General features: G+C 41.4%; 1 protein-coding gene and 1 long non-coding RNA gene across 4 annotated transcripts in view; one reads left to right on the top strand and one right to left on the bottom strand.

Annotated features, from left to right (window-relative positions):
* Positions 1–16,483, bottom strand: part of LOC141092009 (uncharacterized) — a 142,587-nt gene that overhangs the window by 75,448 nt on the left and 50,656 nt on the right. For all 3 annotated transcript variants that reach the window (XR_012232648.1, XR_012232646.1, XR_012232647.1), the window contains exon 2: positions 12,284–12,424. This is a non-coding gene — a long non-coding RNA (uncharacterized lncRNA). The remainder of the gene's footprint in view (positions 1–12,283; positions 12,425–16,483) is intronic.
* GJD2 (gap junction protein delta 2) lies at positions 5,671–12,472 on the top strand. The gene is made up of 2 exons (XM_073577865.1): positions 5,671–5,896; positions 10,062–12,472. Exons 1-2 carry the CDS (start codon positions 5,826–5,828, stop codon positions 10,903–10,905), a joined length of 915 nt encoding a protein of 304 aa, XP_073433966.1. The 5' UTR covers positions 5,671–5,825; the 3' UTR covers positions 10,906–12,472.

Below are 16,483 nucleotides of genomic sequence, written 5' to 3'. Positions count from 1 at the left end.
GCTACATTATATTCTATGAGGGTGCTAGATTATATTCTATGAGGGAGCTGCATTATACTATATGAGGGCTACATTATATTCTATGAGGGGGTATATTATACTATATGAGGGGACTACATTATATTCTATGAGGGTCTACATTATATTATATGAAGGGGGCTAAGCCAACCCCTATATCATTAAGACTTGTACTACCTTATATTATACCCTGATATTAGTGTGTTTTACTGTACACTTGGTGGTTTTGTATTTATTTCGGTGTAGCTACATAGTGGGCCCCAAGAATGATTTTTGCTAGTGGGCCCAAGGTGTCTTCCTGTCCGACACTGGTGGCAGACACCACCAAAGTGGCATCAATTTCACCACAGTAGATATAGTATAATAGGGACCGACACATCTTCCACCACAGCCAACCAGGAGTGTTCACATTTCCCAAAATTAGTGGCAGACACCACCAAAGTGGCATCAATTTCACCAAAGATGGTGGCATCAATTTCACCAATGAAGAAACAGTAAATAGTATAATAGGGACTAACCCATCTTCTACTACAGCCAACCCAGCAGATGGACACCCAAGCAGGAGTCTTCAAATTTCAAAAAAATGAAGGCCTGACACTACCGGATTGGCATCAATTTCATGAGAGTAGAAATAGTTTAATAGGGACCGACATCTTCCACTTCAGCCAACCCAGCAGATGGAGAGACCCAATCAGAAATGTTCAGATTTCAAACAATTAGTGGCAGACATCACCAAAGTGGCATCAGTTTCAATACAGTATAGTTAGAAAAATGGGGACTGACACACCTTCCACTCCAGCCAACCCAGCAAATCGAGAGACCCAACCAGGAGTGTTCACGTTTCCAAAAATTAGTAGCAGACACCAACAAAGTGACATCAATTTTACGAGAGTAGAAATAGTATAATAGGGACCGACAGGTCTTCCACTACAGCCAACCCAGCAGATGGAGACCAACCATGACTGTTCACGTATTCAATAATTTGTGCTAACATCTACAGCAGCAGTAGCAGCAACAGCAGGCACAGAACCCACACAAAAGATATTACAGAATGCAATTACGCAAGATCATTGCAGCACATTAAAAACTTCAACATCGCCTAGTCTGTACAGTCGGCAATTGGGGTGCAAAAGTCCTTGGAGATCCATGACAAGTTCATCTTGATGAAAGTTAAGGTGGTCTACACTTTCAGAGGACAGCTGGCTGCGCTTCTCCGTCAAGACACCACCAGCAGCGCTGAAGACACATTCTGAGAGAACGCTGGCTGCCGGGCATGATAAAACCTCCAAGGTGTGAGAGGCACACTTCAGGCCACTAATCCATTTTTGAATACCAAAATGTGAAAGAGTCCAAACCCTCCCTGATGGTATTGATATGCAGTTCTAGATACTCCTGCACCATCCTCTCCATTTGTTCACCAGTCACCATGTGTCAGACTTGGACTCTGTTGTGCTTGTGCACGAGCTGGTCTTAAAAAATCTGTCAAAGGACTCACAGAAATTGCTTCTGCCACTTACACTACTGCTGCTGGTAATGTTTTGACGTTGATGAATTAATGTGCCAGAGTTTGGTAGTCTTGTACCAATGCAACGTACACTGTGTGCCTCACTGCTGTCTTGGGGAAAAGCTCCCTTAAGGTTGTGTAAAAGCGTGTTTCAATACTCCAGCATTTGCGGGTCTCTTTCCAGGATGAGAAGCATTTGGCAAAATTTACTCTTATAACGTCGATCTAACAGAGTGGTAACCCAGTAGTCAGTGCTATTTTGAATCATAACTGTACAGGGATCGTGTTTAAGTTAGTGAAGCAAGAAGGCACTCATATGTTGGGCTCTACCATGAGGTGCAAGCTCATGCTGTGTTGGTGGCCGGGTAACACTGATGTTTGTTTGCTCTATCCCCTCCTGCCAACCATGAACAACAGAGAGGGGATGATTAACCTCTTCATCTGACAGTTGCTCGTCCATCATCTCTTCCTCCTCCTTGTTCCTCCGATCTTGCATCTTCGATAACAGTTTGTCTGTTATCACCAGCCCCCCCTCGTAGCAGTAATCCACCCTCCCTTGGCACCGACCTGTGTGACAACAATCTGGAACTTGGAGAAAATGTTATCCTTTCCGCATCCTCCTTTGCTTCCTCCTCTTAATTTGGGACCACCACCTCTTCCCACAGGCTACTGAAAGTCTGCTTCAGCATATAGATGACCGGAATAGTGATGCTGATGATTGCATAGCCAGCACTAACCATCTTAGTAGCCATTTAGAAACTGTGCAGAAGGTTGTCGGTTGTCTGATCTCCATCCTACAGCTCCAGAATCCAGCGTGGGCATTGTCTAGTGATGGCCAAGCCCTATTTAAGAACAGTCTTGTCCTTCAGGAACTATTTGAACTCCAAGTAGGATAATTATACACAAAGAAGTTCATGTTCCATATGCTGTCTGGTATGCCCATGGGTCATTCAGAGCCAAGAAGTCCTTTACCCATTCAGTTCTGGAGACCCAGCAAGGTGCTTCAGTTGAAATAACCAAGTTGCAAGAGGTAACTGGTTCCCATGCATCAGAGTCAGTCAGCAGTCTCGTCTTCTTCCTCTGGTCTGCTAGCCAGCGAGTCTAGGTGTGATGACGTCTCCAATGAAGGGAAAGCGGTGGCGTTCTCTCTACACGGCTCCAATGACTATACCAGTGTTCTGTTCCAAGGAGCATCCCTGCCTCTTGATTGTCTTCCTCTGGGTAACGGATTGAAGATAGATCCTGAGTGTATGCCTTCAGCTCCCATATGGCCAGTGGGTCAAGTTACCAAAACAGAGGTTTACTCATCCTCTAACCTGGAAGACGTGGTCCAGTTTTTTCAGGGTAACGGGCTGAAGATGCTTCCTGAATGTATGCCTTCAGCTTCCATGTGGCCGGTTGGTGAAGATACCAAGACAGAAGTTTATTCATCTCTGCTTTCCACCAATCTGGAGGAAGAGACCCAGGTCATTATGGAAGTTGACCTCGTCGGGCGCCAAGAGACTTGGCATTCTGTGATTCCTGATGGCACGCCTACCTCACTTTACCCGAAGGATGTTGTGACGGCCTTGGACTGTGTGTGGTCCCATACTCCTTCTGCAGGTCATCCTGTCAGGCTTGAAGAAGAGGGGGTGCAAAGGGGGGGATACTGTAACAACCCTGCCGACATCACTGCATAGCCTCCCATCCCACACCCGCCTTACACACCAACTTACTCACTACTCCGGGCCATGCGGTGAGTTCTGTCTTCTGCCGGCTCCACGCTGGGTGCCTCTTGCCTCCTGCCTGCTCTCTGCATAGGGGGGCGGTGCCGGCACTCTCTGGCTCTTACTGAGTCAGTGTGCACCTTCCTACAGTGCCCCCAGCCAACTGTCAAGAGGCCTCAAGTACTTAAGGCATCCCTGCCCATAGGAGGATGCCTGAGCAACTATTTCCCTCAGTCAGTGTCTTGCTGCTGAGGTGCCAGGTCCTATCTTGTTTCCGCCTTCTCTGGGGGCTGCATTCTCAGACCTGTTACCATGCGCTTTGTGTCCATGTTTCCGCCTCCTTGAGGGCTGTATACTCAGGCCGGTGACCTTGCCCAGTATCTGTTCCCATGTCTGTCCTTGTCTGTACTGTGTCCTATTCTTGTATCCTAGATACAGTCTTTGTTTCTGTACCTGACCTTGTCTGAACTCAGCCCTAACCTGTGTCCGTTTGTATCCCTGTCTGTCGCCTTTCCTATCCTGCTGTGTGTTTCCTTGTGGTCTCTGTGTCCTGCGACTTTGCTCTGCACTCTGCTCTGCATCCTGTGACTTTTCTCTGCACTCTGCTCTGCATCCTGTGACTTTGCTCCGTACCCTGTGGCTCTGCCCCGCTCTTTGCTCTGCACCCTGCGGCTCTGCTTTGCTCCGCACCCTACAGCTCTGCTCCGCTCTTTGCTCCGCACCCTGCAGCCCGCTCCGCTCTTTGCTCCGCACCCTGTAGCTCTGCTCCGCTCTTTGCTCCGCGCCTTGTGGCGCTGCTCTGTTCATTACTCTGCAACCTGCGGCTCTGCTCCGCCCTTTTGCTCTGGACCTTGTGGTTCTGCTCTGCATACCTCCGGTTCTGCCTTGTTCCGCTCCTTGCGGTTCTGCCTTGCTTCGCATACCTGCGGTTCTGCCCTGCTCTGCATACCTGTGGTTCTGCTCCGCACTTGCTCTGCAGGCTTGCGGTTCTGCTCTGCTTCCGTTCCACATCATGCGGACCTCTGTCCTACCAGTCTGTACCTGTTCCCATGAAACCCTCCAGTTTGAAGAGACCTTTACCTGTTTCCACATACATATTCCTGTCCCTACCTAGTCAGTACCTGTTCAGCCAGAGTGTCTCAGCTGTGCCTGCCTGCCAGTGTCTCAGCCGTGCCCACCTGCCAGTGTCTCAGCCGTGCCCGCCTGCCAGTGTCTCAGCCGTGCCTGCCTGCCAGTGTCTCAGCTGTGCCTGCCTGTCTGCCAGTCGAGCTCATTCCTGTCCTAGCGTTCAATCCACCAGTGGGATCAGCAGCCACAGCCAGACACCACCCTGGAGTGGTACCTGGCAGCTACCTGCTGCACAAGTATGACCTCACCATCAGAGGCTCCATGGAACACCAAGGTAGCTGCTCAGTCATGCCCCTTCCAGGGTAGTCTGGTTTGTGGCACAGTGGGGCAACAACCCCGACGCTCGCGCCAACCAGTCAGGGCGCGAGCATAACAAATACTATATTCCCCAGTTTAAAATAAAATAAAGATATTCGCCTCTAGCACTGGTGCCATTCCAACAGCCAGTGCAGGGTCTCCCAGGGATAGCATGTCATTCTTATACCAAGTGAGCACTGCAGCCAATCATTTGTGACTAATGGGCTGCCGCTCACATAGTTCCGTCAGCATCCCAGGTCCATCTGAACGAAATGTGTATGGAATAGCACATTAGCAAACGCTGATTGGCTGCAGTGCTCACTTGGAATAAGTCACGCAAGCCCTGGGAGACTCTGCACTGACTGTTGGAATGGCGCCAGTGCGGTAGCCGAATCTGTTATATTACACTGGGGAATATTATATTAAAGAAGGGGTTTATCTGAGTAGTGGACTGTACAACCACTTTAGGGAACACATTTATCCACGTTTGTCTTATCTTTGCAGATTTACATTTGTCAGGCTCATCTAAGAACTATAAATTTTCTTTCACAATTGGAAAGAACTGCACTTAGTTACCTCAGTGTTTGACTCCTTCATATCACATTTTTTTTTGGCTGTTATAGTAATAAAAACTATAAATTCTTATGAAATTTAGCACAGCGGGGATGGAATTTTGACTATTTTACAGTGATAAAATCTAAATACTGAAAAAGTAGCATATAAAGAGTTAACAGCAATCGATCGCCTGCCACCCTTCCACTTTCTGTACAATCCATGCTCACACTTTATATCAGCTCTGTCTTCTCTTCTTGTTTTTTGGATTTGCAGTCTGGGGAACGGGTTAAACAGAATCGCTCGATCACAAATTAATCTGTTATCGCTGCATTACACCCTTTCCTCCTCCTCTCACTTCTTTTTCTCTGCTATAATAACATTTAGCAGAATCCCACTGGCTGTCTCTGGCTTCTGTCCAGGGACCTGTCTGTGTGACGTAAGCAGAGACTACTTAAAGGGAGATTACAGGCAGTAAGACAGTGTGTGCAGCCTTCCTGAGCAGGGACACCTCCGATCATCACGCTGAGATTACATTGAGTACAGGTCACCTACACTTGGTGGCTTCCCCCAGAGAAGGTGAAAAGCCTCCCGTTGAACCAGGTCTCCGATGTACAGCAATGGGAGAATGGACTATACTAGAAAGACTTCTAGAAGCTGCTGTGCAACAGCACAGTACTATGATAGGAAGGTAAGAATTCTTCGAAAACGAAAAAAGACTTTGCAAAGTGGAATCCTTATCGAATCGAACTAGCAACCCTATAGACAATAGGATCTTCGTTTAGAACATTTCTCATTACTTCTAGTAATGCTTTGTACAGTTGATTGTAAACTACCTAAAGCTTGTTGTTGGCATTAGTTTCTGATAACACAAGGATATATATTTTTTTTTCTGGACTGCATGGAGAGGGGGGCAATTTCGAACCTTAATATATTGGCATTTGTCCATTGTAGAGTTTGCTGACTAAGATCAGCACCAGACCCCGAACCAATAGTGGCCCTGCTGCCTGAAATGTGATTGATGTCTCTCATTAGTATCAGGTGCATGCTGCGTCTAAGCATTGGGGGTTGGTGGGTACCAGCTGGGGCTGGAAAGAGGGAGCATTGATATGGAAAGTTTATTGACACGATGAAATGAAACATTCGGAAAAGAGTGCGTTAATATCTTACAAAGATGAAATGTTGTAGAGGCTGCGGATAAAAACTCAACACAGAGCTGGCTCTGATTTCATCATTTTCTAAGTTCTTGCTTGTATACTATCTTGGAGACGCCTACAATGAACTACACATGAAAGGGTTTAGAGTTCAATCTTCCTATTATGTCATGCCTAATTATTATATATCTTTTCACAAACAAAATGCGCTTGGCAATGTGGCTAATGCTGGGCTAGACTTTCTTTTTACATTTTATATTGTAATGATGGTATATGCACCTATACGGTCTTCTACCAACTTGTTTAGTCAAGTAATAATAATTATTGAAGTCTTCAGGGCCCTAAAGGTGCAGAACATCTGTAATTAATAAAAATGAATAATTAAGACAGAGCCTTAGATACAGCTACAGTGCATATATATATATATATATATATATATATATATATATATAACCATATAAAAAATACTCACTTACAGTCTACAATGCTGCTAAAATCCTTACTGATATACAGATCCAAGACCAAAAAGTTAGGACGCCAGTAAACTGCTCCCTTTGAATTTACCAGCAATTTGTATTACCAAAACATACACCTACAAGGGTAATGTTATTTTCAAGCCATAAACATCAGTAATAAATAAATGTGCATAATTAAGACAGAACCTTATAGAAAACTGCAGTGCTTGCTGTTACATATAAAGTGCCACACAGAAAAATACTGACTTGCAATCAACAATTCTGCTAAAATCTGTACCTTACTGATATACACATCTCAGACCAAAAAGTTAGGACATCCGCAAACTGCTCCTTTTGAGTTTACGAGCAATTTGTATTACAGAAACTGACACCTAAAAGAGTAATGTTGTCTCCCTGCCATAAAATGTGACCGGAAGGATAAAAAAACAGTAGAAGACTAGTAGAAGCTGCTAGTATTACAGAACGGGGTTAAATAACAATTTAGGTGTCTGATATGAAGGAATAGACACACAATCCTACAATCAGAGAGTACGAGATGATTATTATGCCAAGTGCAAAGAAATGGGTTGTTTTTAACCGCCACATAAAAAAAGTAATGGTAAAGACACCAAGCAATTCATTTCACAAGCGCCCAAATCAAATGACTGTGGGATTTTCATGCATGGCAAAAGTCTAAGTTTCCACCAAGGATGTGAAATTTACACTAAATATCTTACTATATGGTCATATAGGGAGAATTAAAACCTGGAAATCCGTTAACGCTATCATGCACACCAGAAGAGAAAAATGACAAGAATGGCAGAGTGGATTTTTCCCAGGCAATGACAGAGTGCACTGTAAGTGCAGCCAATGAGAGGTCCCCTGCAGGAACAGCTTCAGCACTGGACAGCTCCTCATACACATCAATGTGCAAGAACAACCTTTTCCGCAAAGATGCTCGGGAAAACGAAAAATATCCCATGGCCAATTATCCTTACCAAAAATATCTGCATTCCGCCTAAGGTGCCTCATTGTCATGTTGTCGCTGTCAGATTAGCTTGACCCTTTAATTGCCAGGGGGCCCTGTCAAGTGTTGCCACTCACTGTGCTGCTGAACCTCCTGGCGATGAAAGCGTTAAGGAAGCAGCTGTATCGCACAACTTAGAATTATTTCCCAAGCTGCAAGGACAGAGTTCTTCCTTGCAGATTTCCTGCACTGTAATGAATTAAATACATTAGCGACAAGACATCTCGTTATTATTTCCTTTTTTAATCTCTTCATACTATTTGGAATTTATGGACAGCTGTCCACATACGTTAAACGTTAATTAGGTAACGCAAATATGTACGATGGACCCAACTTAGACACATTATGTAGATAGAAGGAGGTTTCCAGTGTATTGAAACAAACCATTAGAAAGCCGGACTTCAGTAGCGGGTACAACAGATCTGCACCGCATCGGGGATGAACCTTGATTTTGCCTTAAGTGCACAGATGATTGCTTGGAAATATGTCACGCGGAGGATGAACATTGTTCATTATATGGTATAATAAACAGGCAAAGTACATAATATCACGTAGGTTTACATGACAGCAATTACTTACATGTATAGATGACCTGTCTTACAAAGCAGCAGATGATTGATGGGCTGTTTTTAATATAATAGCAGCATACATTAATTACAATCCTGTATAGTCACTGAAACAATCTCAGTCCCTACGCAACGTAATAAGCAAATAAAAAAAATGCAGGGAGCAGCAAAAAACAGAAAAAAGCTGTAACTACTAATGGAAAGGAAATAGTAACGTTGTTATTTATTTTTTAATCTGGCAACTTTTTATCATTGGTTGTTAGGCACGATGCGGAACTGTGTAGTTTTTTAATTGTTTGCAGCTAAACGTTTGCATTGCTGACAACCATGCGATTTTGAGCCACACAGCAAGGGTATCAGCAATCAATTTGTTTTTAGCGCTAATTAGTTTTTTTTAAAAAAGAGCCAATCTGCACGTATAGCAAATGCAACATGTGACAGTGAGCAGATAGTGAACACACTTGGCTAAAACATACCCACTCATGCGCTATGGTTTAGTTATTGACCCCCATTTTTTGGCATCACTCGTTCAGCCGCGCTGCCTGGTCTCACTCTAAGGTTATGTTTACACTGAGTATTTTGGAGAAGCTCAAAATCTATAAGTTTTTCAAGCGGAAATTGCTTCAGGAAACTCTCCTGTTTTGAGAAGTTTTTCTTTTTCCTGAAGAGGGTTAGGAAGCGTTTTTTTCCCCCCTTTTGATTGGATGGTGCCTAGTTTGGAGAGGTTTCCTTTAGGACATGCACTTTTTTCCACCATGGTGGTTTTCATCATCAGGAAAAACTAAAAGATCAATAAACTTTGAATACGAACAGCAAAGTGAATTTCCCATAGAAATTAATTGGAAGAATTTTTAAAGTGTTTTTTTTTTTAGGGGGGTGTTTGGTGTGGGGGAAGAATTTGAAAAGATCTGCTAAAAAAAAATAAAATTAGTGTGAGCGTGTGTACGTAGCCTAAGGCTATGTGCAAAGAGTTTTGGGAGAAGAAAACCAAGTAGAAAAACTAAAAGTCCAAACTGCAAGACTCAAAAACATTCTGCTTTGGCTTAGTTTCTGCTCCCAAAACTCGGCAAAAAAAATCCAATTCTGCATGTACAAAACCTTATGTTCACGGTGTCTTTTTGCTGGTATTTTGGAACAGAAACAATCCAAATCCTCCTCAAAAATTTAGTTTCCAAGCAGTGACTGTGTGCACATGGAGTTTATCCAAGAATTTTTGGAACAGAAACGGTGTGGAAACTCCAAGTTTTTGAGTTTACGCTCAGTTTCTGCTCCAAATCGACTCCATGTGCACGTGGCCAGTTTCCACTCTAAAAACTCAACAAAAGACTCAGTGTGCACATACCCATAGAGGATTTTCAAAAATGATATTTTTCAGGTACTCCATATCTAAGACTCTAAATTATTGCCTTCCTTAACAGCGGCGTAAATGTGAGTCTGTTTCAGGATATGACCATTAGTGGTTGAGCCAAGTAACAGTTAAAAATTTGTATTACTTAATCTATTGACTTTATGCCAAAACCTGTCCCTGAGACAGCCATGATAAATTTACCTTATGGTAGAATAAACTGTCTGCTCTGTAATTATCAGCATTTTTCTTTAGATGTATGCATGTTCATTAGCAGAACTTGCTTAACCCCTTTGTGTTGTCTTTCAGGATCCTGCTGACTGTGGTTGTCATATTTAGGATACTCATAGTTGCCATTGTAGGAGAGACTGTATACGATGATGAGCAGACGATGTTTGTCTGCAACACTCTTCAGCCAGGGTGCAACCAGGCGTGTTACGACAGGGCTTTTCCAATCTCTCACATCAGATACTGGGTGTTCCAGATCATTTTGGTCTGCACTCCAAGCCTTTGTTTCATCACTTATTCTGTCCACCAGTCTGCTAAACAGAGGGAAAGAAGATACTCTACAGTATTTCTCACCCTGGATAGAGACCAGGACACTGTGAAAAGAGAAGATAGCAAAAAGATCAAAAACACCTTGGTTAACGGTGTCCTACAAAACACAGAGAACTCAACCAAGGAGGCTGAACCAGACTGCTTAGAGATAAAGGAGATACCAAACCCATCCATAAGAACCACAAAATCCAAGATGCGGCGTCAGGACGGGATCTCGAGATTTTATATAATTCAGGTGGTTTTTAGAAACGCTCTGGAAATTGGCTTTCTTGTTGGACAATATTTCCTATATGGGTTTAACGTGCCCTCCCAGTACGAGTGTGATCGGTATCCCTGCATCAAAGAGGTGGAGTGCTACGTATCTCGGCCAACAGAGAAGACAGTCTTTCTGGTTTTTATGTTTGCAGTCAGCGGCCTGTGCGTTATTCTTAACTTAGCTGAACTGAATCACTTGGGTTGGAGAAAAATCAAGATGGCAGTTCGAGGTGTACAGGCCAAAAGAAAATCCATTTATGAAATCAGAAACAAAGACTTGCCCAGGATGGGTGTGCCTAATTTTGGCAGGACTCAATCTAGTGACTCAGCTTATGTGTGAGGAAGGATTTATAAAAGCAAAAAAAAAAAAAAAAAATCAGCAACTGAAAGCTGGGCCCATGCAGCATGAGGAGAGGGAGGGGAGGGTGTCTGATTAATGGAATGCCCTTGGACTTGATTGCCATTGCAATGCAGAAATGTGCTGGCTGGAAAAGTTATTATCAATCAGTAGCAGATGCCAGTGATTTAATTGGCGGAAGTCTCTGGCTGGTTATTATGTTTCAATACTACATTTGATAGCACACCCTTCCATATAGCAATACAGAATACTAAGTACAAAAGCATCCTGTATGTCTGAGAGTCGCAGAAGGTACGGTTATATTACCAATTGCTACCTACAAAATGCAGAGAAAACCTGTACATCACTCACAATGCTACTACTAGCACTGAGACCGAAAAAGGCAAAACTAAGCGAGAGGCAAATTGTGGCTCTCAAACTTTTAATAGTCCATACCCAAAACAGCAATCCCTGAAACATCCCTTACATCATCCCACTAACAGAAGTGATTTGTAAAGAGGTGTCTTAAAAAAAAAAACTACTACTGCCAACTCAGCCACACCCCTGCGCTGAATCTACTTTTCAGGTAGGTTCAACATAGTCCTGGTAATCACTCCGCATCCGAAAGAGAATTTTTTTTTATTCTATGGAGCAGATTAATTTTTTTTATGATAATCGGCTCAATAGAAAAAAAAACAATATCTCATGTACCTCCATAATCCATACTCTGAACGAGTCCACCAGACGCGTTTCATGCCTTCTCTTTATAACAATTGAAAAGAAGCACAGGTTTGTAAAACTTCTCAGTTCACCTCAATCTAAGACCCTGCCATTAAACATATATAGAAATATTGTGAAAATAAAGACATAAATGGTATATTACTGATTTTTCAAGCCTAAAATAACCTACTGATCCCCTGCATGACAAAAAAAAAGCTTCCCAGTCTAAGCCACATACATGGAAAAAAAAATATAAAAGCATAAAGTGGCTGCTGGTGCATGCACCCTTTTTGCATGTTCAATTTCTAGCCTGCTTGTATTTACCCAAAAATAGGAATCCGATAGAACAAAAAAGTGCTCAAATCTCCACTCATCCAAACATATAATTCCAGCTCAGAAAATGGGTGCACTTCAGTACCCAATTTATTTCCAAGGTATTTATCTTTTCAACATGAAGCTCATAGAAACACTTTCTCATGTGAATATGAGCATCCGGTTACATCTGCAGTAGGCGAGAACGTATCCATAGAGCAAAAGTATACCACTTCTCATCCCAGTCCAAATATATAACTACAGTGCAGTCATGCTGCTGGGTCATTAATGCAGTGCAGATTATTATTTTTTTAATTCATCAATATTAGAAGATATCTTCTCTAAATACCTCTGGCTGCATCACTGTGATGGCACAATCCTCATTGACCTTGACACGCAGATTGCTTAGTGTGCTGTCCTGCTTCCCTCGTTCATGTTATGCTGAGGCTTAAATATTCCTTGAAGCATTCTTCTTGAGCGCAGTCACACTCTGGGAAGAAAAAAAAAAAACAAGAAATGAATATGTCCACATTGTTTCCAGACACTGCAGGGTATTGACCTACATAATATCAGCAATTTTTTAATCTAACTCCAAAATGCTTTTTGATTCTGTTTACAAATTAATACATTTATTTGGAAGCGGATAAATGGAGATTCTGGTCCCCAGAGGATGCGCTGGCTGAGCGTCTTATGAATGCATTCAGGATAAGGGCATATACAATGTATAATATATATATATATATATATATATATATATATATATATATATATATATACGTTGATCTAAGAGTTGTAGTACAAGATAAGATTCAACTGTTTGGTTTGCAAAGGACGCGCAGCCTCTAGATGTCTGACATGACATCTCACTTGCAATTGTCTCCGGCTGTAATTGAGATGATGATGGAAAATTAGTTTTTTGGATGTAGACCTCTTGCCTATTGTGGCAGGCACAGCTTTGACCCACATCATTTTCATGTCTACTACTCAAAATCTTAAAAGGCTTGAAATGGATACCAAAGTATAGATTTTTTTACATTTAAGTGGATATAGCGCTCATAGTAAAAGCTTTAGATTGAAATCGTAAAACAAACATGAACTTTATGTTTTCCATTTGGTACAGGAAGGTCTGGATGCCTCATGGTGCAGCTATAGAATACCAGTGGTCAGTTCCCAAATGCACAACTCCCATCATCATCATCCAGAGATGGATTTTATTTAGTGATCGATTCTAGTTTAAAGAACACTCCCTCAAAATTGTTATCCTCTCAATATATTCCAGTCATCATATTATATATCTCTGTATATTTACAATTGCTCATTTTGCCTTTCTACCCAGTTAATTCTTCTGTTTTCCATTACGTCTAGGACATCACATGATTAAAAACAGGTTAGTTGAGTCCTTCTATGCTCTGTGTAGAAATAAGACGTCTCTTTTTCCCTGCATGAGTCATCATTAGTACTACAATTCTACATCACTGCAAAGTCTACAGCAGGGGGTGGAGCACAGCAGCTGGGTCAGGAGTTAAAAAGAGGGGAGACTTCCTGTTCCTATATAGAGCAGAGAAAAGAGAAAACTCAACTCGGTAGAAAGGCAAAATTAGCAGTTGTAGATACACAGTGCTATATAATATGTTGATTACAATATATTAAGAGGATAAAAATGTTGATTGTGTGCGTCTTTAAAGATGACCAGTCACCAGGTAAAAGTTAGACAGTTCAGTAAGACGAAAAATGGCTACATTCACTGAACAAACCATGCTGATATTTACTACATACTATTGCAAAAATGGGCAACTTTTGCAATCATTTTATTCTTCCTTTTCCCCCTGAGTATTCTGGGTTTTTTTTGTTCGATTGCTTGTTTTCTTTAATCCACCATTTGGTTCCTGAGATTTTTGTTTAGTACTAATTTTTAGAATTTTTACCAAGTTGCTTTTAGGATTCTCTTGTGTCTTTAGGCTGCTCTACATTTTTACCCTGTGACCAACATCCCCAAGGGACGACCATCAAAATTAGCACTATATAAATACTCCCATATTGTTGGAACCGTATGGTAGATTTTAGAAAAACAAAAAAATGGCATACTCAGTGGAGTAGCAGAAAAAAAAATTAAAGTACAATCCGGCCACGTTTGACCTGGTGATAGGTCCCCTTTAAGGTTTCTGGTGTGAAGCTAGGCTTTATGGGGTACTGCGATAAACCTTAAAAAGCTAAAAGGAAAAAGTATTTGTTCAGAAAAATACAGAATTCAAAAGTTAGAATGGTTCTGACACCTTAGGTGCTCCTTGCTTGTAACCTAGGTATACCTATAGGGCCACAACTTGCCAAATTTGATCAAATGGCTCTATAGTCAATATCCACGTTACACAAATGACTCAACTTTATAGCTAAACCATGATATAGATGTACTGTATGTGTCTCAGTGGGCTTTAAAGTTCTTTATTGTATCAGAGTACCAGAGTACCATAGTGATGTGCTCTTCTAGCATGAAATGGGGCTGCATGGACTAAGCAATTTTTTTATTATTATTTTTGCATTGTGGATATTCCACATCCGCCACTGAAAATATGCCTGTTTGTTTCTACCGTAAACCTTAACTGTTGAATGCACCTTCAGTAGAGATCAAGTCACCCCCTTTTGCGGCACCTGCAGTGCCAGAAGGGCATTGTGCATTGTTCTGTGATACACCGACGATGCTAAATGAGAACTGTATTACATCTGGCCTTGACATCTTGCATATGAGTAGTGAAGAAGAAAGATATGTGGTACGAAATGTAAATGGAGTATAAAACACTGATATAAGGATACATTACGCTATCAACTTACTTTATACTTAGCCCAGTGCCTGATCTGTGGGTACATAATGTACCCTTGTGCTTGCATTCACTGCATACTTTCATGGTTTGAAAGGCAACCATTGGACTTATGGTTCCAAAATTGGTTTGCATTGGGCATTTGCTCCGATTTTATTTTCTTGCCTGCACAAGACCCAAAGTGTTTTGTATAGCAGTTACATTGATATAAGCACAAACTGTATAATAATAGATTTGTTGCGTAACTAAACTGGATCAAAAGTCTAGAGAAGATATTACCTACAAACATAGAGATAATCTCAGGTTGTAAACATAATGGTGTCGCTGCTTGTTACCAATCATCCTTATGACTCAGCTAGCACAGTGCTCATGTGTCCATTCCTATATGTTTTTGGTTTTCTTTTTTTTTCACGTTGTACGATGATTGTACAGATGTTTTTTTTTTTTTACAAGGTCAGTCCTGTGTACAGCTAGTTATTGATTGCCAAATACTCCACACTTCCTGGATGTTCTTTAAAAAAAAATGTCCTGCTGAGATCAGGATGCTTGTATAGAATTTGTGTGCTCACATTAATCTCCGAAGTTCACAGAAGGCCAGCGTTTCAACAACACTGTAACAGACAATCAATTCTTGTAGTAATCTCAGGGCATGAAAAAGGAAGGGTTGATATCTAGAATTTAAAGTCTTCTGCCTGTAAAATGCACTGTTTTTAAATTGACTGTCCTGTACAGGTCATGCTAATTGACTCTAACTGTGACAAATAATTGCATTACAGAAAATGGGCCTATCGGGATCATATGTGAACCCTGCAATGAAAAAGACTGAGTGATAATATAGTATTTGGGCGTTCCCAAAGGTCTTTGATCCTTTCTACATTTTTTTATCCAAGAAAAAAAGAAGGGAAGAAGGGATCATAGACAGCAAAACGAAGAAAACGTCTACTTTGGGAACATTACTTTCTCCACCACCCCCCGAAGGCTCAGCTGTTCCAGTTTACTTTTGTAAGAAAATTATATATATATATGTATATATATATATATATATATATATATATGCCAGAGATAGACAGCCTTTGGTTACGGTCTTACAACTTTCCTGTAACTTTTTTTTACTTTTACCCCGTTCTTCTTGATATTTTGTTGCGTGATGAAAATGTCATGAAAGCTGCTCTATATATTCCTATGGACTGCATCTGTTGTGCTGCAAAAACTCTGAATAGTCCAAGTCATAGGGCTCACAAACTTGATAATATTATGTCTTCATACACAATACCTATATTTAGTGCCAAGAACATGATATGTTTTAGGCTATGTTCACACAGAGGTTTTTGAGGAGTTCAAAAGTCATGAGTTTTTCAAGCAGAAACTTCTGCAATTTAGATTTATTTCCTGAAACTTTCTTTGCAACCTTTTGATTGTACGGCGCCTAGTTTGGAGAGGTTTTCTCTTCAAAGCTTCAAAAAAGCTGATGTGATCCTTCTTTTTTTTCACTAGGCATTTTTCAAAACCTTTTGAGGAACAAAAGCTTCAAAATCTCCTTATATGAATAGTAAAGAGAATTTGCCATTGAAATGAATCAGAAGAGGTGTTTTTTAGGCAGTTTTGAGAATCATTTTGGAAAGGATCTGAGCAAAAAAAATCTGAAGAAAACTCAGTGTGAACATCTATTTAGTCTTTGTGCACATGGAGTCTTTTTGCATAGTTTTTAGAGCAGAAACTCAGCAAAACTGCCAAGT

Source organism: Dendrobates tinctorius, unplaced genomic scaffold, assembly GCF_039654945.1.
Source record: "Dendrobates tinctorius isolate UK_male_01 unplaced genomic scaffold, ASM3965494v1 ptg000057l, whole genome shotgun sequence".
NCBI lineage: Eukaryota > Metazoa > Chordata > Amphibia > Anura > Dendrobatidae > Dendrobates > Dendrobates tinctorius.
This window is presented reverse-complemented; position numbering and strand designations above follow the sequence as displayed.